This window comes from Myotis lucifugus, unplaced genomic scaffold (assembly GCF_000147115.1).
Source record: "Myotis lucifugus unplaced genomic scaffold, Myoluc2.0 scaffold_51, whole genome shotgun sequence".
NCBI lineage: Eukaryota > Metazoa > Chordata > Mammalia > Chiroptera > Vespertilionidae > Myotis > Myotis lucifugus.
This window is the reverse complement of record NW_005871099.1, coordinates 2,543,485-2,568,709: the sequence shown is the minus strand read 5'-3', so window position 1 is coordinate 2,568,709 and position 25,225 is coordinate 2,543,485. Positions and strand designations below refer to the sequence as shown.

At 36.0% G+C, this 25,225-nt stretch overlaps 1 protein-coding gene across 4 annotated transcripts in view; it reads right to left on the bottom strand.

Moving 5' to 3' along the window:
* SEMA3E (semaphorin 3E) overlaps positions 1-25,225 on the bottom strand; it is a 263,371-nt gene that overhangs the window by 38,615 nt on the left and 199,531 nt on the right. For 2 of the 4 annotated variants that reach the window (XM_006088682.3, XM_023753778.1), the window contains 2 exons: positions 24,053-24,192; positions 6,852-8,311 (listed from right to left, as the gene is read on the bottom strand). In XM_006088682.3, the coding sequence (XP_006088744.1) occupies positions 7,859-8,311; positions 24,053-24,192 (593 nt within the window). In that variant the 3' untranslated portion in view covers positions 6,852-7,858. Of the gene's footprint in view, positions 1-6,851; positions 8,312-24,052; positions 24,193-25,225 lie in introns of those variants that run through there. The other 2 variants (XM_023753779.1, XM_023753780.1) reach the window with 1 other exon arrangement.

The following is a 25,225-nucleotide window of genomic DNA, read 5'->3' as shown; positions in this document are numbered from 1 at the left end:
TGCTACTGCTGTATGAATTCTAACCCACTCAATTCTACAAGTTATTAGCATTTTAAAGAAGGTTCCTTAATAAAATCAAAGACATCTTTATTTGATATAATTTTTAAGACTAGATTAAAAGGCTTTCACATATACAGAATATTGCACATTTGGGGACAGGGGTATCTCATTAAGTCTGGGAAGTTAGCCTGGATCAACCAGCCTAAAATTTCTATAGCTGATTACCTTTATCAAAAAGTGGCAAGTCAATTCAATGCAGGAACTGTTTATTTCAACAAATGGTACCGGATTAGTGGAATAACCACATGCAAAGAAATAAATCTTGACACATACTTCACAGCATACACAAAGTTAATTTCAAATGGATTATAGATCTAAATGTAAGGTAAAGCTATTGAAGTTCTAGAAGAAAATACTGGAGAAAAATCTCAGTGACCTTGTGTTTGGCCAATATTTCTTAAACACACAAAAAATGTCAATAAATTGGATTAAAAAACACATATTTGCTACTTATAAGACATTGTTACCAAAATAAATGATAACACTTAATGACTGAGAGAAATATTTATAAAATATGTATCTTACAAAGGCCTTTTATCTAAAATATATAAACAACTCTTACACCTTAATAATGAGAAGACAGACAACTCAATAAAATGGACAAAATCTTTGAATACTTATGTCACCAAAGAAGATACATGGATAGCTAATAAGTACATGCAAAGATATTTAACAGCATTAGTCATTAGAGAAATGAAAATTGAAAACCACAATGAGAGATCACTATACACCTGGTACAATGACTAAAATAGAGACGATTGAACATACCAAGGGTTGGTGAAGACATGAAGAAAATTGAACTCTCATACACAATTTATGGAATCTAAAATGTATAATCACTTTGCAAAACAATATGGCAGTTTCATCAAAATTAAATATACAACTACACAATCTAGAAATTCCTCTGCTAGGTATATACCCAAGAGAAATAAATGCTGTGTCCATACTTACACATAAATGTTCCATTTTATTTATAACTAGAGGCCTGTTGCAGGAAGATTCTTGCAAGAATAGGGCTTCCTCAGGCCTATTACTGCAAGAATAGGGCTTCCTGAGACTGGAGCGAAGCAGAGAAGGGAGCAAAGCCCACCGAGGTGGGCCTCGCTCCCTTCCTTCCCTGCTTCACCCTCGGCTCTCTTCCTTCTCCGCTGCCTCGCTTCCTCCCTTCTCCACTGCCTCGCTCCCTTCCTTCCCTGCTTCACCCTCGGCTCCCTTCCTTCTCTGCTGCCTTGGCTCTCTCCCTTCTCCACTGCCTCGCTCCCTTCCTTTCCCACTGCCTTGCTTCCTCCCATGTCGGCCGCTTCGCTCCCTCCCGTGTCCTCTGCCTCGCCTCCCTCCCATGTCCACCGCCTCACTCCCTCCCTTCTCCGCCACTTCGCTCCCTCCCTTGTTCACTGCCTCAGCTCCGCTCCGTCTCTGCTACCTCCGATCCATTCCTTTCTCCACTGCTTGGCTCCCTTCTGCAGTGCTTGGCCTCCTTCTACACTGTCTTCAGTCTTCACTGAGCGCCTGTGTATGCAAATTAACCACCATCTTTGTTGGGTTAATTTGCATATTCTTCTGATTGGCTGGTGGGTGTGACAAAGGTACAGTCAATTAGCATCTTTGTCTTTTATTAGTGTAGATAGACAAAATTGAAACAACTAAAATGTTCATCAAATTTTTGTATACCCATTATACTAGTAGTGGAATGGTACTCAGTAATAAAAAAGAACAAAGTACTGATACATTCAACAACTTGGAAGAATATATATATATATATATATATATATATATATATATATATATATATAAAAGCCATCAACCGAACTGACACTCAAAGCAGAAGCTGCCCCCTAGTGGTCAGTGCGCTCCCACAGCCAACCTTCCGCGGCCGGCCAACCTCCTGATGTCCCTCTCCCCTGCTGGCTGACCCGATTGGCCCAAACGCTGGCCAGGCCGAGGGACCCCACCCATGCACGAATTCATGCACTGGGCTCTAGTCTGAAAATAATTATGCTGAGAGAGGGGAAGGGATCTGAGTCCTAGAACCACAAGGAACAGAATTCTCCCAATTACCTGAATAAGTTGATTCTTCCCCAGGTCTCAGGCAGCTGGTGGTTGATGTTGTTTTTTTGAGATCCTAAGCAGAGAATCCAGCTGAGACATGTTATGTCCTGACTTCTGACTTATGAAAATCATGTAAAATAAGAAACTCTTTAACCATTCTTTCCAACTAGATTGAATTGATGGGATAATCTGCAAGGGATCATCCCGTTCGTCACTAGTTTTTTTTTCTGCTGTTGTTGTGGTTGTTGAAAACTGAGTTTATAATTCAGTTTTCTCCTTTCCTAGAAACTTATTCTGATCCACAAAGAAATCACCTTTGATTGAGAAACACTTCTGAATGTCCTGCCTAATTGATGTAAGCCAGCAGTCATAGCTGAGAGGCCACTTTTCATCACTTTTTCCAGATACCACTACTTACTTGACTTTAGATAACTGCAGATGTTTTGGAATACATGTAGGCTTATTTGTTTTTTTTTCTGATTGTGCTTAATCTCTCTGCCTTTCTCTGTTCTTTTCTTTGTGCAGTAGTCTGCCCACACTATGAGAAAATACCATAGACTGTGTGGCTTAAACAACAAACATTTATTTTCACAGTTCAGGAGACTGGGAAGTCCAAGATCAAAGTATTGCTCTCCTGGTGAGACCCCTCTTCCTGTCTTGCAGACAGCTGCCTTCTTGTTGTGTCTTGTTTGTTTCTTTGTTGTTAAATTATTTTCTTTTTCTATATAACATCTATCATTGCTGCTCCTTTGAATCAAAGCCTGGCTTTTTGATGTCATCCTGACAAGAAGTCTCAAGATTCATAATTAGAAGTACCTTCTACAACATTCCAAATATTTGAAAAACATTTTAAAAGCTACACTCTTGTGTTTCATGCTGCATAAAGTAAAAAAATAAGGTTTTGAGGTTTTTTCCAGTGAAAACTGTCAACAAATTCTTAGAACAAATGTAATCTAATTTTTGTTTACCCCTATACTTAATGGCATCATTAATAGTTCTACACTTTATAAGGCACCTGGTCTAGTGCCTAGCATATAGTTTTTGAATAAGAAGATAGGTGCATACTTTTGTGTTTTTATTGATTTTAGAGAGAGAGGGAGAGATAGAAACATCTATGAGAGAGAAACATTAACGTGGATTGGCTACTTCCTACATGCCCCCTGCTGGGGATCGAGCCCACAACCCTGGCATGTGCCCTGACTGGGAATGGAACTGTGACCTCCTCGTTTACGGGTCAATGCTCAGCCACTGAACCACACCGGCCAGGCACTTTGGTTCTCTTTGAATAATAGGTAAGAGATTTCTAGTCACCACAACTGTTTCTCTACTTTTCCTTGACTAGTAGTTAAATATGTATCGAAAAAGCAGTTTTAATGGGTTCATCGAATATTACTCTAAAAGGAAGGCCCTATATTATGAATGAATGCAAGTGTAAAACAAGTATAAACAGTTACCATTAATGGCATTGTCATATCAGAAAGCTGCCAGAAACACTATGCTAGAGCCTCGTCTTCCTTTAAGCATTGTAATTACTTACCACCATGTTACTTGAAAACAGAACTCCCCAAAGTGAGAATCATTTAACGCTAAATCTCATTTAAATGACCTCTCCAACTTCTTATAATAACAGCAGAGAAAACAGCAATTAAGCTCCCTCAAGAAAGAAGTTGAGGCTTGCCAAAATAGTAGACATCCTGCTGGTTACCATTCTAAAAGCTTCATTTTCACTCTTTCTTATCTGGAGAATGCGGTTTAGAAAGGAATTTCTGGCTGCTGGTCCTAGGAACATGATGCCTAAACATAAACCCCACTGCTGCAAAGTAATGAGATGAATGGCCTTGTTCCTCCTTAAGAAAGTTGACTCACGTATTTACAAGGAAAGAAAACGAAATTGTTTCCTAACTTCTTAAAAAAGAGTGCTACTCTAGCATTGTACGGTTACATCTCGGCTTGACATGTTGTGAAACTTGAATTCAACTGGCAAAAAACTTAGAAAACACTCCTCAAAAAGCATGTAAGGATTTAGCAAATATTTATTTATCATCTATGTTAAACTAAATGGAAATTGTACATAATGGTACAGATGAATTATGCAGTGCACAGTGGCAAATCTATGTGACAGTCAATGGTCTTCGCAGCTTGCCACCAGATGATAAGTCTCATGGCTTATAATCCGTGAAAAGAAATAATATGGCACATGCTGTTATGGACCCAGGCAAGCACATAAAAGGAAGCCATACAGACAAGAATATGCCGATATAGTACTCCAGCTTATAACTAAGCCATTTAGACAAACAGAATACATTTGGTTTACAATGAGAGCCAAAATATAATGCTATCTTCCCAGAAAAATAAAATAAACATGCCAGCTTAAATAACACACTACATTCAAAAGAGTGTTCGTGGAAATCTAGTATTTATATCTGATTTAAATGCAACAATGCTGTCCTTAAAAATGAGCACTGCTTTTGAAAAATTATCTCGATGTGATACTCCGCCGTAAGAAAAAGAATGACTTCCCACTGCATCATAACTGCAGCACTTCTTTGTGATCTCAAATACCTACACAATGCTAAGTAATTTTCTCTATCAGGCTAAACACAACTCATTTTTAAGGACAACGGCTGCTGTATCTGTTTCATGCGAAACACCAACACTCAAAATGATTTATTGTATTTTACAAATTTTACAAATGTTCATAATCACTATGAAGATTTACAAAACCCTACACCCTATAGCAAATATTAAGCACAATAAAAACATCATAAGTACTCAACTAATTTGGGGAAGGAAAAACTCTCATATATATGGAATTGCCACTTAATAAATAGGCAAAGTCTTTCTTCCAGAGCCCTCATTAGTATCTATTTCTATTTTTAATCCCTGTTTCACCATGTTGATAGCCTTGTACTGAAATATTCAGTAATAAACACAAAAGAAAAATTAGCCATCTAAGACGGTAGGCATGGAAGAGGTGTCGCAAATCATGACGTAAAATACCTTCCAGTTGAAATCCTCCCTGCTAACAAACCTGCATCTGTAGCTCAATGGGTGATGTAGGTGTTCATTGTGATGTCAAGGCTCATCCATCCACAGGTACCCTCTCAACCGGGAATAACACAGAATAGGCTGAAGAAGCAGGAGACAGTCCCTGCATGGAGGTGCCCCATCTGAAACTAGGGTCGGTGGTGATGATTCTTTTTCAGCTGTCTTTTCCCGGAGGGAATCTTTCTCCTTCACTGAGTTTATGTCTGGAGAAAATGAGGTGGGGTTGGGGCAAAATCTGAATTCTTCCAGGTAGGCATGCTTTTCCCAAGTTCAAGAAAGAGGGGATATATATCAGTTCATTTGTGATTTTCCAAGCCTGGACATTTCTGAAATGAGATTCTGAATTTGAGTTCTAATCCCAGAAAAAACAAACAAAAGACCTGAAATGTGTTTTTGTGGTACATTTCAGATTCTCAAGGACAGAGCAACATAAATTATTGGCTTGTCCTTTGAGAGGGCCATGCATTTTTCTTAAAGTACGTCATGATGTGTGTGTGCGTGCACGTGGTGGGGGGGTGATGGAAGTGGGTGTGTGTGTGGGGGGGGGGTACAGAGAGAAAATTGAAACAAAAAGCACATGTATATACATATACCTGTATATACATATATATGGAATTTAGTACTTTCACTGAATTGTGTATTCGAGTCTTCAAAAGCTTATTTGACTTGTATTTATTTTTTCAGAATCAAGTTTAGCATTTTACGTAAAATATATCTTTTTTTCTGGTTAATAGTTTTAGCTTAAAAGCATGTAGGTCCATTCAATTCTTAAGACGCATCATAGAAAAGTTATTTTCCTCAGTTTTAGTTATCCAGTTGTCAAATAGTTTAGTTCATAAGTGACATTGTCATTATTATTAACTGGTTGTATGTGTGGAGATTAAAATGATAACTGCTTATGCCTTATCTGCCATAATTTTTTTTCTTAAATTTCAAATACAGGAGAAAAATCCTGCTTTCCCTTCTCTTGTGTTAATGGAAGAATATTTTCAATAAATTGTGTTTATTGACCTATCTGTTCACTTTGAGTGTTTTGGACATAACCTTTGCTAAGGGTCTTGTAATCTGTGGTTATGGTTCTATTTTTCTACATTTGGCAGCTTTACTGAAATACATCTTTTTAATGCAACTTTCAATACATTGTTTCCAGTTAATATTGGTGGGCAGCAATGACCTCCAGTGGATTCTTATGTACATAGCAACTGAGTTTTTCAGAGAATGTTTATTTTCAATATATTTGTATCTTTTAGACCTTTTGTAGCTGGGCAGCTTACTGAATGAACTCTTAAAACTTTCTTGAAACATTTATGTATTTGGTAATTTTAAAATAAAATGGAAAGACATTACAAGTTATCAACACGTGGACTTTCTTATTTATACATCCTCTAAGCTAATTTTGAAAACTAAAATGAATATTATTCAAGATTAACATTTAAATAGTCATACTTGTTTTTATATGTAATCCACTTGCTTTTAATTTTTATTTAAATGAAAAATCTTAAAAGTTATATTTTAGAAAGGTAATTGCTACATAAAAGAGAAGAAAAAACTCCAGGAAATAAACATTTTCAATAATAAAATCTCCTGATACTATTTATAAGAGAAAAGTAAAAGTGCTCTGAACATCTTGGGAGTTAGGCGAACTCATGAAATAATTTTCCATTTGTTAATATAAAATAGAGGAAAATTTGACATCTCAGAGCAAAATGCTTTAATATTTTTTTCAGAAATAAAGATTATGCTTCTGGAATATATTTTATATTTCAGGAAAGATTACTTAGAAGACATACAATTTAAGTTTTTATAGAGCTTCAGTGCTATAATATCATTTTTGGCTTGTGAGGTAATAAGTTATTAACATCTTAAAGCATGACATAAGCATTAGCGCATCATTATTTCAGTTAGTTTTTTTTCTAAAAATGGATTAGATATACTACTGAGAAACTTTCAAATCTTTACTAGACAAATTATAGAGGAATATACTTTTCTACCAGAAGAGGGCAGCAAAATTTTTCAATAAGAGTTCTAACTGTAAGTCCATCTGTTTTGACATTCTTTGAGATCTTTCTGAGAAGTTACCTTCACTTAATTCTTCTCTCCACTCCACGGTGCAATGAATGTTTTATGAAGGGCACAATTGTCAAGGTGACCACAATTTTCCTTTCATGGTTTACAATAATTACAACACACCTTGGCTCATGGCTTTGACAACACTAATACAATCATTTTCAAAACGTACAGACAGTTAACATGAGAATATTAAACTATCTGATACTATGTGTGGAGGAAAGGCAAAATTCAGAAAGATTAAAACATTTATTTTTATTTTTCCATGATTATTTAAATCTCAAAATTTTCATCAATATTCCCATTATCTTACGTCTAGCAAGAGTAAAGTAATAATAAGGAAAAGCAGTCAAGTACTCCAAACTACAACTATCGTCACTTTCTGATAAATATAATGTGAAACCATTGAACCATACAGTTATTTTTAAAAAAATTAGTTAACTTATATGATGTTTAACCAGTCAAATGAGTATGTAGAATAATTTATCATAACACCTCTTAGTCATTTCTGTATTACAGAAATATCTTTTTAAAGTAATGCACAGAAGTTGGATGATTTCTCATTCTTTTTTTTTCTTTTGCTTTTAGGTTTCAAATATAAATTCTTCAGAATCCAGTGGATTGTTTCACCTCATCAGGAGCCCAGCGTGTGCCTGGGCAGGCGATAGTGCTCTGCTTTGGGGCGGAGCTTCTTTTCCTGGGGGTTAGCATACTTCCACTTGGAAGGTGACATTTTATGCTTTTTCCTCTTCTTATCTGTGCACCATACCTTTTCACAGTATTCTTCCACTCTCTGGAAGTTGCTATAACCAATCAGCTGCAAGAATTCCTTATACCATGGCTTTGCTCCGTGCGGGATACTACTGTGAGCTGGACAAGGCATCTTGGGAGGCCTGTCCTCTTCGTAGTCTTTGTTAAACATTTCCTCCACGCGCTCCTCTTCTACAACCTCCAGGGTGATTTTACGGACAGTATGGACAAAACTATGCTCTACTGTCTGGCAAAAATATGTACCAGCATCCATTTTGCGCACCCTTAGGAAGAGTAAACCGAGGTCCATCTTAACCACTCTATCATCTGTCTTCACCTGCAATAACAAAAAAAATAATGACACTGGACTGTTATCCAGAAGAATATTATACCAGCCTATAATGTATCTTTATTTTGTTCATTTTCATTATAACATGATGAAATAAATGTCATATATATGAGAGAGGGGAGGGGGCCTAAGTAAATAAATCCGTTCTCCCTCTCTCTGAACTAAATTATATTTGAGGTCACTTTAAGGCATTTTACATCCACCTATTTTTAATATGTTTTTATCTATTTTAGAGAGCATGAGAAAGGGAGAGGAAGAGAGAGAAACATCGACGAGAGAGAACCAGTGATTGTCTGTCTCCTGCACATCGCTTACTAGGGATCAAGCCAACAGCCCGGGCATGTGTCTTGACTGGGAATCCAACCAGTGACCTCTTGTGCATGGGATGATGCTCAGCCAACTTAGCTACATTGGCCAGAGCCATCAATATTTTTTAAGAGCAAAGTGAGTGAGCTTTCAATTATTAGAAAAATATTCAGTTCTATATAGCACTCAAATTTAATGTGAAATGACAATTTGTAAAATTTGTTTAATTTCTTTTTTAATGGAAAGAACAAATTTCATTTCTCAAATTATTAGTTCAGGGGTTCTTATGTGTTTCAGAAAACAATGACCAATGTTACTACAAGGATTTCTATTTAGAGAGCGGACTACCTTCAACTTCTCCCCTTCCAAAAAAAAAAAAAAAATCTTATCTCTTAATTATTCACCTCTACATTTCCTTGAGCTAAAAGACAAACTGTTATATGTTTTCCTGTGGCCCAGGATCACATGATGCTGGTATAAAAGTGATTTACACTGTACTCTCTGATTTTCCCTTTGACAATACAAAACAAGAGCAGTATTCAACTTTGCCAATATAATAGGGCATAGCAGCCACAACCACAACCACGTTGGCAGTAAAGGCCATTCCAACAAGCATGTTTTTGAGCCAGTAGTAGGTCCTGGCATGGCCCACCAGGCTCAGCTCTCCCAGGCCTTGGTCAGTTTGGCCATGTCCAAAGTTGCAATGTGACTGACTCATCATACATGATTACTCATGTGTGGTCATTTATATCATTGGTGATAATGTGGCAAAATGGCCTTAGTGCTAGAGTGAGAGTTTGTACCGCAAATGAGAATGTTAATGATAAATTACAAGGCTCCCTGGAGCATTTTGTCAGCTGTGCAAGGTAAATTAATCACTCAGAAGCTTCAGAGTGACATAGTTGGATGACAAGAGGAGCTCCATATGTCCTTCATAGGCGCTTCCCTTGACTCGGAAGGACCAGGCCCTGGCAGACAAAATGCTACAGTCATTCACTCAAGAAGTTCTCCAGTGAGGAGCCAGGAAGAGCCCTCAAACCAAAGCTTTTATTGTACATGGAAACAATAAAACCTAAAAGATAGGTTTTACTGAGAATCTAGCCTTAGCACCTGCCACAACCAATAACCCTTAAAGGACTTTGAGTTGCTCTGCTCAGTTTAACTGGGCCTTTTGCCAATTTTCCCTTCACCACTAGCTTTCTCCATGTATTGCAGCCTGCCTATGACCGCACCATGCTTCTCATGATACTGACTCTGAAGGACAGCACCCATTGTTTTTAAACTTGTGGCAGCATCTGACATAATGGACTGGCCTACTTAACTGTCTTTTTTTTTTCTGTGTAGTATAAGCCATTATACTGTCCTGGGACTTTTCTTGGTGTCTTCTATAGATCTCTCATTCCCTCTAAGGCACAATCCTCTGTCCTTCTCTGATCTCATGTTTTATTTGCATCCATTTGATAATTCTTCTATTTCCTAATTTCAATCAGCTTCTTTAAGAGGGTACAACTTGCATATAGATAATCCATTGTTTTTTTTGTTCCCTATAAATTACGAAACACTAACCGAGACTTATCTGACCTTCATTATATACAATTCAGTGTCTTTTCACTTAGACTCCCCCCAATTACTTATTTCCCTATTTCTGACAATTACATCATCATTACATCATCATTCTTCTATAGATGCTTCAGATAGTCACTCTCTCTGAAAGTGTTTATCATATACAGGGTGTCCCCCCAAAATGTATACATAGTTTAACAGCTGATAGCTCAATTTTGAAAATGAAATGTATTTTAATAAACACTGCCTTTATAATGATTCAAAGTCTGCATACATTTTTTGGGACACCATATATACTTCTCTCTCATTATTATCCTCATATCCAACAGATCTCAAATTCCCATCAACATTTCTTCATTGATGAGCATCAGAAACATCCATTCCATTTTATTATTTTTGCTACAATGCTAGGCTCCTACTTCACGACCTGTTCTTTGATCTTATCTCATGGCAGACTCTCTCCAAATCTCCTTTTTTTCTGTTCTTGCTTTCATGCCCAGCTGGATTCTGTTTCAAAACCTATAATCTTGTCTCTGTCTAAAGAAACTTCCCAATGTCTGGCCTGATTCCTTCTCATTCAGAAAGGCTGACCTAAATGTTATCTCTTCAAACAGGCCTCCCTCACACCCCTATAAAAGTGTCCTTATTTCCTTCTTATCATCATTTCACTTGTTAACTTTTATATACCTGAACAAGCATCGTTATTTGCAAATATAAACAGCCCTTGCATTAATTTTCATCTGATTGGTAGCTTTACCCTTTATTTCAACAAATGAGTACTATTTTACTCTTCTTCAAAGTTCACTTCCTTTTGTCATGCTCCTGATTGGGTGCTTATTCAGACTCTCTGTTGCTTGCCTGAGCAGGTGAGAATTGTCCAATTAACCAGATCCTGCCTTTGTAAATCTATATCCCAACAGCTCAAGATAGAGCTTCTCAGACTGGGGTTGGTGGAATAGTTGCATTTCTGAGATCAATGAGTTTTCTATAAGGATTTCTTAGATTAGTGTGATTATTTCCATTATAATCAATATACATTCTAAAAGAACTATATTTGGGATCATGTGGAAGATCCTCATTGTTAGTATTTGTGTTTATCATAGATCTGATCCACGTTCAAAGCTTTGAGAGTTTCCAGCTGCTAAGGAGGACAAAGATGGATTTAATATGTTAATGATATGTTCCAGCCAAATGAAAACCAAACAGCATCCTTATGTAGTAATGCATATAAAAAGTTTTGAAGTCACTTGAATAAAGTGTTAAGGGGATTGAGTCATCACATGGCACACAGTGCTATAGGCAGATGTTTTATATATTCACATACACACATATGTGGTAGTCTGCGTCCCATTTTACTTCCACGGAGATACCTCATTTCAGTGAAAAAAAAATCATCCAATTAAATATACATTTAAATGATGTATAAATTTGCTTATATTTTATTTGTAAATATATTTTGTTTTGTTTTATTTGAATAAAAGTTACAAGCCCATACAAGCATTTCTGGTTTGATTCTTGTGAACATTTAATAAACATTTTAATAATAGTCATGCTACCGGCCCAAGAACAATGCTATAATTTTTAGGGCAGGTAGTGGGGACAACTTGCAGAATAATAGTCAAATCCTCCTCTTCATAACTCCTTCTGCTCTCAGTTCCCTGTCTTGCGATCTAATTTCCCACTTCCATGTCTTATTTCTTCTTCTTAAGTAAACTCCTTTCTACCGTTTGTCAATCCATTTTTAAAATTTCCTGCCAGGCTTAAACTTTCACATCTTAACTGAATACTTTCTTTATGGCCCATAAATATGTTTTGTTTTTTTTTGTATCTCAAAAGCATTCATATTTGTAGCATACAAAATGGTATTTATAATCCTCTTCAAATATTTTTTTCATGAAAGTTTCATCTCTTTAATACAGGGTGGGGCAAAAGTAGGTTTGCAGTTGTTCATGTGGAAAATAATACAATCTATAATAATATAAGTGTAATATGGTAATGAGACCAGACAGCCAAACGACTTTCCGGATGTCATTCCGGACGTCCTTCCAAACGAAGCCATGGTGGCGGGGGCCAAGGCAGAGGTGGTTAGGGGTGATCAGGCAGGCAGGCAAGCAGTTAGGGGCAATCAGGTAGGCAGGTGAGCAGTTAGGGGCAATCAGGCAGGCAGGCAGAGTGGTCAGGGGTGATTAGGCAGGCAGGCAGGTGAGTGGTTAGGAGCCATGAACCTGGGTTTAGGTCCCGACCAGATTGGGCCTAAACCAGCAGTTGGATATCCCCCAAAGGGTCCCAGATTGCGAGAGGGTGCAGGCAGGGCTGAGGGGCACCACTCCCCCCCCCCCCCCCCGTTCATGAATTTCATGCACCAGGCCTCTAGTAACCTATAATAATAAAATCATAATATGCTAATTAGACCAGATGACCTTCCAGATGTCCTTCTGGATGACCTTCCAGACAAAGCCGGGGCTGTGAGGGAAGCCTGGGTCCTGGGTGCCTGCCAATGGCCAGAGGGAAGCCTGGGTCCCAGGTGCTAAAGGGAAGTCGGTGCTGGCAGCCAGGGGAAGGAAGGCCTACTCTTGCACAAATTTCGTGCATCGGGCCTCTAATTAATAAATAATAATATAAGAATAAACTGTTTACTCGCAACTGTAAACCTATTTTTGCCCCACCCTGTATAATAAGTTTCATAAGGGCAAAGGCCTATCTCTTAATTATTATGATTATTCCATAATGAGTAGAGTGCTCAGAACATAGTGAAAATGAAAACTTATTAATCTGTTCAGAGTATACTAGCAAGACAATGAGGTATACCAATAAGGATACAGTAATTCACCAAGTAATTCACCATTTCTATGTAAACCCAATAATGATTTGGCTAGGAAAGAAGCAAGCATAATTTGAGGAACAGTTAGCCGCTAGTGTAAAGGGCTATGTATGCTTCACAGATACATAGGACAAGCAGCTCTGGGAAACTGCCTTCACCTGAAAGCAACTGCACACAAACATCTTCACTGGATATGATCATCCTTTGTTCTCTCTCTGCTAAATCTCCTGGGAGAGTGAATCACACAAGAGAAAACACAAAAGTCACCTAGCCCATATTCTGGCAAATAGCAATCAGTTCATGAAAGTGTTTTAAAATAAAACAAAAAGCAAAAGTGATATAAATACAAATCATTGATCTCTGGATAAGAGGGCTTTAAAAAAAATCTGTCAAAGAAGAAGGAATTTCTTCCATTATCAGAAACCCAAGCTTAAGAAACATGGCATTGTGTGTATGTATAAAGTCCAGACGAGTTTGAAGATGTGGAAGCAAGATGACTATAATGGGAATTGTTCTACCTCATTTATTTGCATATTAGAGATAGGGCCTGTCTCAGAATTCAGGTCTCTCCTCCTGGTTACAGCGAATCAGAAATTCAAGAAGAAAAGTAGTGTTAATTCTCAGATCTGGATGATTGTACACTGTGTAGATTAAATCACCTTGAAAGTTAAGCTTGACTTCCACAGCCTATGAATTCCTAGAAATAATAAATGACTTAGAGATTTGTATTTGAAGTCCTCCCACGATTTAATCTTTCCACTTTAGTTAACATGGGTACCTTCAACTTCAAACCCTGATTACAGAAGTGTTTTTCATCCAGTTGTTCTTTTTCTGCGTCTGCAGACCAGATTTACTTGGTCAATAAGATGGTACATAATACATCATTTTATCAAATATTCTTATAGGTAATATAAAAACATACAGAATTTCTTACTGGAAATGGTTTTAATATTCTTAGCTATAAAGATTGATTCAGTATGTTTCATAATGTCAAATAACAAAAGTAATTGAACAAAGAACCCTGCACATCTGGTAGCTGGTCAGGAAGAAGCCATGATTTCCATGTGTCTCAACTATATGGCTCCATACTTTTCATAGGAATAGAAGAGACACAGGCCTTGAACTGGTTTAGTTCAGAATATATTTAACAATGAAATCAGTTTTAGTCAAGAAATAAAGACTAACAATTTATATGTTTGTTTGTTTATCTGGCCTGTCTTCAATTCAAAAAGATTTTTTGGTGGACTTACAGAAATATATTGTATATGACAGCATAAAAATAAAAAATTTCTATTATTAAAAACACTTTCCAATATGAACCTGCTACATGAAAAAGATAATTACCCAATAGAGACAAGGTGAGTTCTTAATAGCTCATTTAAGAAATCTGTTTCACTATATATAAAACAAAGTTGTATTTATACTTCAGATTAAAGATCCAAATGTGAAAAATTTATTTATAACAAAAGAAGATGATGAGAGGAAAATTATCATAAATAAGAACTCAAAACCATACTGTGAAAAAATGTTATATTAAAAAACACCAACTATATCAAAGAAGAAATTTTAAACATTTATATTCAAGAATGGATTAATATATAGAAGATACAAAGAATTCCTGAAAGAGAGATATATGAGAAAAATGGGGAAAAGTATATAAACAGGAAATTAAGAGAAACCCAAATGCTTAATAAGTATTCAAGTTATGTTCAACTAGTAATAGTAATTTTAGAAATGCAAATTTAAAAATGATACTACCTTACACACAGAAGAAAGGAAAAAACTAGAAAATACTAAATATTGGTGAGGATGTGGGGAAATGGGAGCTTTGAGAGTGAAAATGGTGAAGAAATTCTGGAAAGTAAGTCAACAATAATTAGAGAAATGAAGGATTTTGATAGTTAATAATGCAAAAATTTACATGCTGATCTATAAGTTATTATTTGCAGAGATGATCATTAAAGACATAGTAGTGGGAATTGATGACACTTTGGTCCACTCTGAGGAGAATGGATCAATTAAGAGCAATGAATGCCTGCTATGTTCAATTAGTAACAGAAACAATGAACTAGAGACACACAACAACAGTGATAAGCCATAAGACACAGTGTTGAGTTTTAAAAAGTAAGAAGAAGCAGCATAAGATCTATAGCATATTTATTTTTATGGCTCATGCGAACTCAAAATGTTATGTATTCATTCAATATACAAATGTAGTATTGGATACCTTGCAATCATTACAATGATGCATCTGAGGAAGCAAGATGAAAGCGAAGAAAGGTGGTCCAAGAAAAATAAAATCAAACAAGAGGGGACTTGTGTGGACAGATCATGACAATGTGCTGTGAATAAAGCAGTATGTTTAACTAAACTATGCATCTGAAAGTAATAAATAGGAACCAAAATGCAAAAAACAAACCAAAGATAAAAATAAACAACAAAAACCCCTCCAGTTGTTTGTAATGATTATCCTGGTGTGGCAACCAATAAGTTTGTTTGTAATCTGTTCATGCTTGAGTATTATACAGTCATATGATTATATAACTACTTAATTATATAATCAGTTTAAGGGTATTTTAAAAAAAATTTCCACAGATAAGAATATCAGGATGATCAGGATGAAGGGAAAGTAGGAGGACAGAGGATAAAAGTAAAGCTAATGTTTGAAAACAAAAATGCACATCATAAAGCACTAAACCACTACTATAACTGGAGTACAACTTCAATTCTAAATCGCCTAGTGATCAAAGGCAAGAAGAAAGTATGATTAATTCTAAGATCTAAATGTCTCTTAAATATATATTTAAAATTATTCCTTATAAGAACTAATATATTTAAAATTATTCCTTATAAGAACTACATCTTGCCGAAACCGGTTTGGCTCATTGGATAGAGTGTCGGCCTGCGGACTGAGAGGTCCCAGGTTTGATTCCGGTCAAGGGCATGTGCCTGGGCTGCGGGCACATCCCCAGTGGGAGATGTGCAGGGGGCGGCTGATCGATGTTTCTGACTCTCTATCTCTCTCCCTTCCTCTCTGTAAAAAATCAATAAAAATATATTTAAAAAAAAAAAAACTACATCTTTTCCTGGCATGGAGGCCTGAGTAAAATCTCTTGTGTGTTTTCATAAAATGAGAGGCAGGCATCCAACCAACAGCACTACAATAAATTCATTTCCTTAAGGTAACACCTCAGGGTCATGTGAGGACAAGGTTCCCAAGTACAGTTCAATCTGAGCTATTCTATGGGCCTAACCAATGTGGTACAGATACACAGTTCTAAGCTGCTATATTTTTATTAGAGTATATTTTCTACTCTCTAGATGACTATATGAAGTATAATTTACATGAGAACAAGAAGAATTGTGAAGTGAAAGGAACTAGTATTTTTGAGTAGCTACAGGGGTGGGCAAACTTTTTGACTCGAGGGCCACAATGGGTTCTTAAACTGGACTGGAGGGCCAGAACAAAACCATGGATGGAGTGTTTGTGTGAACTAATATAAATTCAAAGTAAACATCATTACATAAAAGGGTACGGTCTTTTTTTTTTTTTTAGTTTTATTCATTTCAAACGGGCCGGATCCGGCCCGTGGGCCGTAGTTTGCCCACGACTGATACGCTGTACCTGGCAATGGGCTTGCTACATTACCATGTTGCTTTTGTTTACTTAGATGCCCAGAGTTATAGGGGTTTCAGTAGGATAAAACATAGATCCACATTTGATTCCATAGATTTAGGAAAGTATGTTTACTTTTCAGAGATGTTTTGAATTCTCTTCGAATGTAAAAAGAAGAAAGTTCTATTTAAAAATCTAGATTCATTTCTATTTTTAGAAAGTTGCTTTATATTTTTCATTTCATACAATAGGAACTGTCTTTGCCATTGGGAATGAAAAAGTGAAATTAATGTGTTATACTGCTAATTACCCCAGAACTAAAATATGGGGCAAATGGCATTGTAAAAATCCTTCTCAATGCTTAAAAATGTAAATTTTGAATACTTATCTGTAAAGAACTGTTAGTTCAGAAATGATGAGAATATTTTAGACTGAAATAGAAACATCAAAACTACTAAATATGTTTTGAATGAGGCAAATAGTTCATGCACTTCATAATATGAAAACAAAAAACAAAATAAATTATATCAATGTGGAACAAACCTGATGCTTTCAGTACATGTGCATAAAGAAAAAATGAAAACTTATGGCTGTCATTGATTTCTTTAGACTTCCTGTCATGTGTTAGCATTGGTGAAGGTCAAGAAAATATGAGTCATTTTAGCAAACAAGATGGTAAAATAAGGATGTGCTGACATAGTACAACTGCAACATGAAAAGATGTAAATTGTATATTCCAGTTTTTATGTTTTGCTTTTACAAGAGAAGCTGTCTCCATAATGCATTGAATCATCAATAAAATTATGTTTTAATTAAAACTGTACACATATAGCCTGGATGCAATAAACACGAAGTTAGCTGGAAAGAAGTGCTGATTGTATGTGATCTGAAGTCAAAGTTGAGAAGTGACAACTTTTGGCATAGAGTTAAAAAAAAAATTGAGAGTGAAGTTGAAGTTTTGTAGATTTTATATTAACTTACATTCAATCTCCTGAATTTTCTATAATAAATATGCACATTTGTGCATAATTTAAGAATTCTATATAATACCTATAATTAGCTATTTTAAAGTGAGATACTTTATTTTTAGGACTCTTAAACACACGAATATATTTCCCTTAAATAGAGAATCTACAGTGGAAAGATCAATGGAGGACCAAGGGGAAATAAACTTTCCATGCTTACCAAAAGATAAATTATAATGCTGGTCTTGGGGACCAGAGCTTATTCACTTGCCTTACACTATTTCTTGCTGATATTTCTCACATATTGGGGGATGTTGGAGAGCTGGTTTTGGCCCGATCCCGCAGGCCAGGCCGAGGGACCCCACTGGTGCACGAATTTGTGCACCAGGCCTCTAGTCCTTTATAATCAATAAGAAAACTACCAACACTCCATGAGAACAGAGGTTAAAAACACAAAAAACACAATTTACTAAAAAACTAAAAGAAAAGAAATAACCAATAAACAAGAACCCATGTTCAACTTCTCTAATAAACTAAGAAACAAAAATTAAATCAAGATATTTTTAACCACCAAATTGACAAACATTTAAAAACAATAACTTCCAGGGTTGGTTATAGATGAAGCAAATAAGTACCCACATTCATTGTTGGGGTGTGTGTACATTTCTACAGCTTTTTTTTGATGAGAGTAAAACATACTAGTTCAAACTCTGTATGCTGAGGTTTAACCCTTTAACACATTTATATGTTTCAGTCTATCAAATTCACATCTAGGAAATTCTCCTAGGAAACTATTTATAGATATGCACAATATGCACAGAGAGATAAATTGAAATGTTATTTGTAATAGCCAATGGCTTTAATCAATATCATGCCCCAAAAGGATTTGTTAAATTCATTATCATGTATCCAAATGATAGAATATCTCATATCCATAAAATAGTTTTAAATAATATTTAATATTACCACTACAGTAGATAAAAAGGCACATTTATGTGTATATAATATGATTCCAACTTTGTTAAAAATTTTGAAACACATACACTTACATGTTACCTCTCTATATTCTTGAGTCATGAATACTCCACTATTAATCACACAAACATCCAAACAATGAACATGTAAATCATTTTTATTGCTTTTCTTTTACTTCAAATATCAAATGCACTCAATGCTATTTCATAAAAATAAAACGTCTTTTCCATTCCTGCTAACACTGCTAGTTTTGGTAAAAAATCTTTCAGTTGACTATTGAAATACCTTCTTAAATGGTCTTCTTGACATCTAGCTTATCCTCCAAGCCTATATAGCAGTTTCTAGAATAATGTGTAAAAATAGATTATCAAAGGTGTTCTCATTGGCTACAGAGAGAGTGAAATGTTTCCTTAATCTCTACTCATTTCTGCATCCTATTCCCAGCCACAGATATACACATACCATACTGTTTCTCACCTCTACCACATATGATTATATTAGTTAACTTCTACTCATCCATTTGAGTAGACACAACTCAAATATAACCTCAAATAAAAATATAAGCCCTGACTCTTTTCCTGATTTTCCATCATTCCACCTGCATACTTGGTCTGTGGGTTAAGACCATTTTCTTTTCCCATAGTTTCAGCATAACTTATACCAAACATACTATAGCATAATTAATTATCTGTTAACATTCTTATATTCACTATAAGACTATGGGCTTCAAAGAGGCTAAAACGATGACTTATTCATCACCTATTAAAGTAGGCTTCAAGTGAACTTTGAGTTCAAAATATTAATTTCAGACACTTAAACAGAGATAAGAGCAGAAGGTATAAAAAGTATTCCATCTGAGATTTAAACAGCCTTCACAAGTCTCAATAATACCAGAGAGTTTTTGCACATTGCTATTATGTGTATAAGGTAGCCACTTGTACATCATTTGATCCTGACAGTAAAAGGCACATAATAATTAATGTTGTGCCATTGAACATAAAGATTTATGTCCTTATCACCTGAATGATTACCTGCTTCCACCTTTATCTTCACCCTCTACCTACTATATTCTTAATACAATTACCAAAGTGATCTTTATGAAACCAATTTTTATTGTTGTTAATCCTCACCCGAGGATATTTTTCCAGTGCTCTTAGAGTGAAAGGAGGGAGAGATGGAGGGAGGGAGGGATGGAGGGAGGGAAGGAGGAGAAGGGAGGGAAGAAGAGAGAGAGAGAGAGAGAGAGAGAGAGAGAGGTGAGAGAGACACATCAATTGGTTGCCACTCTCACACATACCAACTATGGCCAGGGATCAAACCTGCGACCCCTCAGTGCATGAGCTGATGCTCTTAAAACCAAGTTTTGATCATATCATGGCTCTGCTGAAAACTACCCAATGGTTTTCTACTTAACTTAGAGCAAACAATAAAGCCACTCTATAAAATGTTACAAATCCCTCCTTGAGCTGCCCTTTACCTACCCTATGACTCACAGTTATTAGTCTTCCTAGTGCTCATTCCCCTCCAGCCACACTGCCCTTCAACCTGATGTTCTTGGAATATATCAGGTGCACTGATACCTCAAGGGCCTTTATACCATCTGTTCCCATTGTCCTAAAAGTTCTTCTCCAATGCGGTCATGTGGCCTATTACCTCCCCTCTTTCAAGTCTTCTTCTAAATATCACTTTGTTGGTGAGCTTCCATGATCACCCATTTAAAAAATTGCAACCTCTCCCTGCAAGTAATCTCTCTTGCATTTTCCTACTTAGGATCATCTGATACATTAATCATAATTATTATTTAGTAGTATTGTTGTTGGTTGTCATTATTATTATTATCATCATCTTTCTCTGTTGTCCAAAATACAAGTTCTATGAAAGCAGAATATGTGGTAGGTGCTTTATGGTAGATGCTCAATAAATAAGTTTCAAATGAATGAATTAGGCAAATGAATAAATAAACCCAAGAAAATGAGATAGAGTGCTCTGAGTTTTATATCTACATAGATTCAAATGATAGAACACACTTATTTTGACACAGAATTGTTCTTCTACTAACAGGCATAGAGGAGAAGTCTGAAAAGATTAGGAATACATTGATGTGTATATCATATACTAATGACTCCTAGTATTAATACTTAGAGTGGGAAATGTTTCAGTTAATGTGCCATTGAACATAAAGATAATGGCAGGTTCTCAGACATCTAAATACGATGTTACTGGCTTTGCACCAAAGCTGTAGCAGTATGTACCACTAAATTCTGATGGGAAAAATATAGCTATATCTATAGCTACATCTATAGTTACATCTATAGCTACATCTATAGCTACATCTCTATATACATCTATATATCTATATCTATATCTATATCTGTATCTATACACCTCAAGCTGACACCAGGAGCATTTATTTCAGAAATCAAATTCCAGAACTTCAGCAGTAAACTGTTTTCCATTTGGCCCATGTCCCAAAGCATCCCAAACTGTACTTAGAATTCTGATTTCAGAAGGTTGTGTGATTTAGTTTAAAGAACATAGATACCTGTATTTGAATCTACTTTACTAGCTGTGGGTAATCAGGAAAGTCTGTGTCTCAATGACCTCATCTATAAATACATTTTTAGAATAAAATGATATAGTCTAAAAATGCCAGAAATACCTGGTCCAAATCTTGGGTCTGTCTTTGTTTATGAGCTATGGCTCTTTTAGTTTTGTTTACGAGCTATGCTTTGTTTCCAGCTATGTTTATGAGCCACGCTGACTGTTTATGAGCTCTGCTTCTTTTAGTTTCCGCATTTGTAAGATGAGGATTACTATGTTTCATGTGCCGTTGTGAGATCTAAGGATAACCAGGTAAGGCACTAGCATGGTTTCTGTGTGCAGCAGACACACATTAAAGAACAGCCCCATCTATCAAGTCTTTTCTGCTGCCTTTTCCCTCTGTACATCACAATAACTGACTCACCATGATTAGCCAGGTCATCAAGCCAAGGAAAAATGCTCCTTTATGAAGTACTAATAAAGTAGACTTTCAATAAAAATTTATGAAATAAATAAAAAGTGTAGAGATTATGTTTCATATATGGTATTTAAGGAAGCAGGGAACTATAAAGTACATTTTTAAGAGAAAATTGCAGTAATCCAGTTTAGAAACTAGACAACTGGATTGTTAGATGCTATCGAAAGCATTTTTAAAGATTCATTTCAACAAAAATATCTGCCTGAATATGTGTGTCTGTGTAACTTCAAAGGGCTGAGATTGGATTGCAGGCAGATACTCCAAACTCAAAATTTCAGTTCAGTAAAAGGAAGATGTACATATGACAATCAATTTTCACAGAGACTCTGATTTGACTGCAAGAAAATGACTTCTTGTGCCTTACAGTGTGCATGATGAGCCTTGATGGTCACAGTCGGGTACCCTCAAAAGCATTTCCAGGGTCAAGATTTGATAAAATAATTATCTTAGCTGCCTCATAGTAACTGTAATAAGTACAAACACAGTTTTATACACAACTCTGAATCTTTTTAAAAATACTCTAAACAGACTCCAAAATGTTTAAAAGGCACATCTGTTTGTGTATATAGCAGACACATTCAGCTTCTGTTGATGTCAACAATTTTGGGTGTTTTTTTTTACTTTAGATTGTGAATAAATCAGATTGCAATGTCTATAGAAATTAAGTTCTATCTTAATTTCTTATAGCTAAACTTTTAATGAAGAAAGTACATTCAAAAATTTAAATATCAGTGAATATATCAGTCAGGGCTACTTAAATGTAGTTGAAAATTGGGACTAAAATATGGGTAAATCAGAAATTATATCAACAATGTGAGAAAGAAGCTTAAAAGTGAACATTGTGATGGATGCAGCATGTCAAAATTATTTGTTAAAGATTTCCAAATAAGACAGTTTATGGTGAATTCCAAATTAGAAACAGAATAATCTGAATGAAGAAAACTACTGATGAAAGAATTACTTCTCTGACTTCTGAAGCCATTCAACTGGATAATTACAGAATATTCTCAGGTCCTTTCTTGCCAAGTGAGTTACGATGGAATTTAAAAACCAGTTTCACCTCAAATTTGTGGAATGGAAAATATGTTAGTGCTAAATCAATAATTTACTTCAATGAAATGTGCTATAACATTTTGGATATGTATTTATTCTTATGGCATCATAAAACTTAGGATTGCCTTTTTGTATTATTTCTAGAGCCTTTGTTAAGTTGAGGTGACTTACTCTGTAATAGCTATACCAGGAACCTAGGATTTACAAATTTAATCATCTTTCATAATGTAGTGGATAATTTTGGATCAAAATCCTGTTGGATTTTTAGTTTCACAATAGGCTAGGGAAAAAAGCATAAAAAGTCAATGTATTCTATATTTGGAATCAATAATGTTGGCTTCCAATGACAAATGTTTGGTCTCTAGAGCCACAATGAGGTGGAAACTCCATTCAGTCACTCTCTCCATTCTGCACTTATTAGCTCTCCCTTGTGTCCCACGGCAGGTCTCTAGAATTTCTTTCCCTCATTCAACGGGCAACCTTTTCTTTACCAAGCACCACTTCTCCAATATTCACCAACATCTATTTTCCATTAATGTAACCAAATTTTCTTCTTCTATTTTTATAACCCCACTTTTGTGAAAATTGAGCTCAAATCCTAAATCAACATCAACAAAGATTTTGTTTTTTAGGTGAGGGGACATCAACAAAGACTTATCTGTTTCTCTGCTTCATGCCCTTGATCTCTTCCTATAAACAACCAGCTCCCTAGACTTGCATTCTTTTATCCAGTAACTACCTCCAGACTATTCTGTATGTATGTTTTCAATGCTGCTATCCTCCTAAACATTGCCCAAATTGTTCTTCTCATTATTTAAATGATTATAGAAATATAAGCTCCACCACTAAATCTGGTTAATAAAAAGAGCTGATGCCTTTCTTTTGTTCCCTGTGGACTACAGTGGAACCCCAGCGTCAATGTGTCACACATGTTTAACAGCTTTATCAAACAACCAGTTTAATACCGCTGCTATTGTTGTTGGTTTAATTTGATTATCCATAAGTCTTAGATACAGTGTTAATGGTGTTTAAGTTTGCTATTTTTCTAGAACATTGCCTTGGGAGGTACAAGTTAAGAGCATCATTTTGATAATATGGCACTAAAATCATGAAGCTATAGTTTCCTCCTGAATGAAAATCTAGCCTCCAGGATCTAAATTATATATATAAACATATGTATATGTAATTTATTTATATTATATTTAATTCAGATGTATATAAAAATCTATGTGTATAAGTGTTTGAAATTGATATATAGATATAAAACACACAATAAATAACTCCACTTTTTAAATGACATGTATAGCATAAGAAGACTGTTTCTTTTTAAGCATCCAATAAATAATCATTTATTGGATAATTGCTCACTATATGAAAGACACCATGGTGTGAATGTGCAGCTTTGAATTACCTCCTCTTTTCTTGTGTCATGTCCTTTCTGTACAAACCAGATCACTTTCGCTTGCAAAGACCGTGGAGTGCATTCCAGCAACGTACTGTTGTTCTCTATGCCATATGCCAGTCGCTCTTCAGTCTTATCCAAAGCATCCCCTACAATATGAATGTTAAGATTAGCCTTGAGACTTGGATTTTATTGGTAAATAATATTTCTAAGAGATTATTCATTAGAGCCCCGAATAACTCTCATTTATTGCTAATTTCAACGCAAGGTAACTTAAATGAGTTTTTTAGAGTTAGTGGGATACCAAAATCTCGACATTAAAGACACAGCAGGCTTTTGGGTGGGACAGGAGGAAGTAACTGGGAGTTTGGTTTCACAGGATAAGACAATCAGGAGGACAGTAAAAGGATGCATCAGTGTTAAATTAGTCATCAGTGTTAAATATATAGGAAATCAGTGGCAAGTGCTTAGCAAGGAAGGTAAGAAAAGGTGAGCGACAAATGTTCAAGCAAGGCACAGGGCTCAATTCACGGTTACATGAGACAAAAGCAGAGAGCAGAAATCGAGGTGATAGGGCTCTATGGAAACACAGAGTGAGTGGCATCTTGACAAGGGATTGTACTTTTCCAGATATCGGGCTCCTGCAGTAAGAAAAGGGTATGAAACTGAACTAAGGATTTTGTGAACCAGAGCTTCTTGATTATAAACTGTATCTTGGATCAGAAGGGCTCCCACTGAACTTGAACCCAAATTTGCACACAGGCAAGTATACCTCACTGCAGTGGGGAATAAAAGCAAGTGGATTTAATTTTTGTTGCTTTAACCAAGGTCAAATTCAACAACAAGATCCCAGGGCTTTTTCCCTATGCCTGTGTTCTCACCTTTAAAACTGACCCCTATGTTTCTCTAAGATTAAGATCCGCCTTTCTCTAGCCAATATTCTCAGAGACTTACGTCCTGCACAAAATCCTGAGTCAGCTTAGGGTCCATCAAGCTACTACTGGACCACAGTCTCTAGAACTGTGTATAAACACCTCTGGTCTCCAACCATGGTGCCCCTTCCTTCCGTGACTTCCTGGTGATACCGGTGACACTAAGCACAGCCCGTGCACCAACCACCATCACGGTGTGAAGAGCCGCAACACTGTTCTTACCTACCCCTGTTCCTCAGAAACCAACATC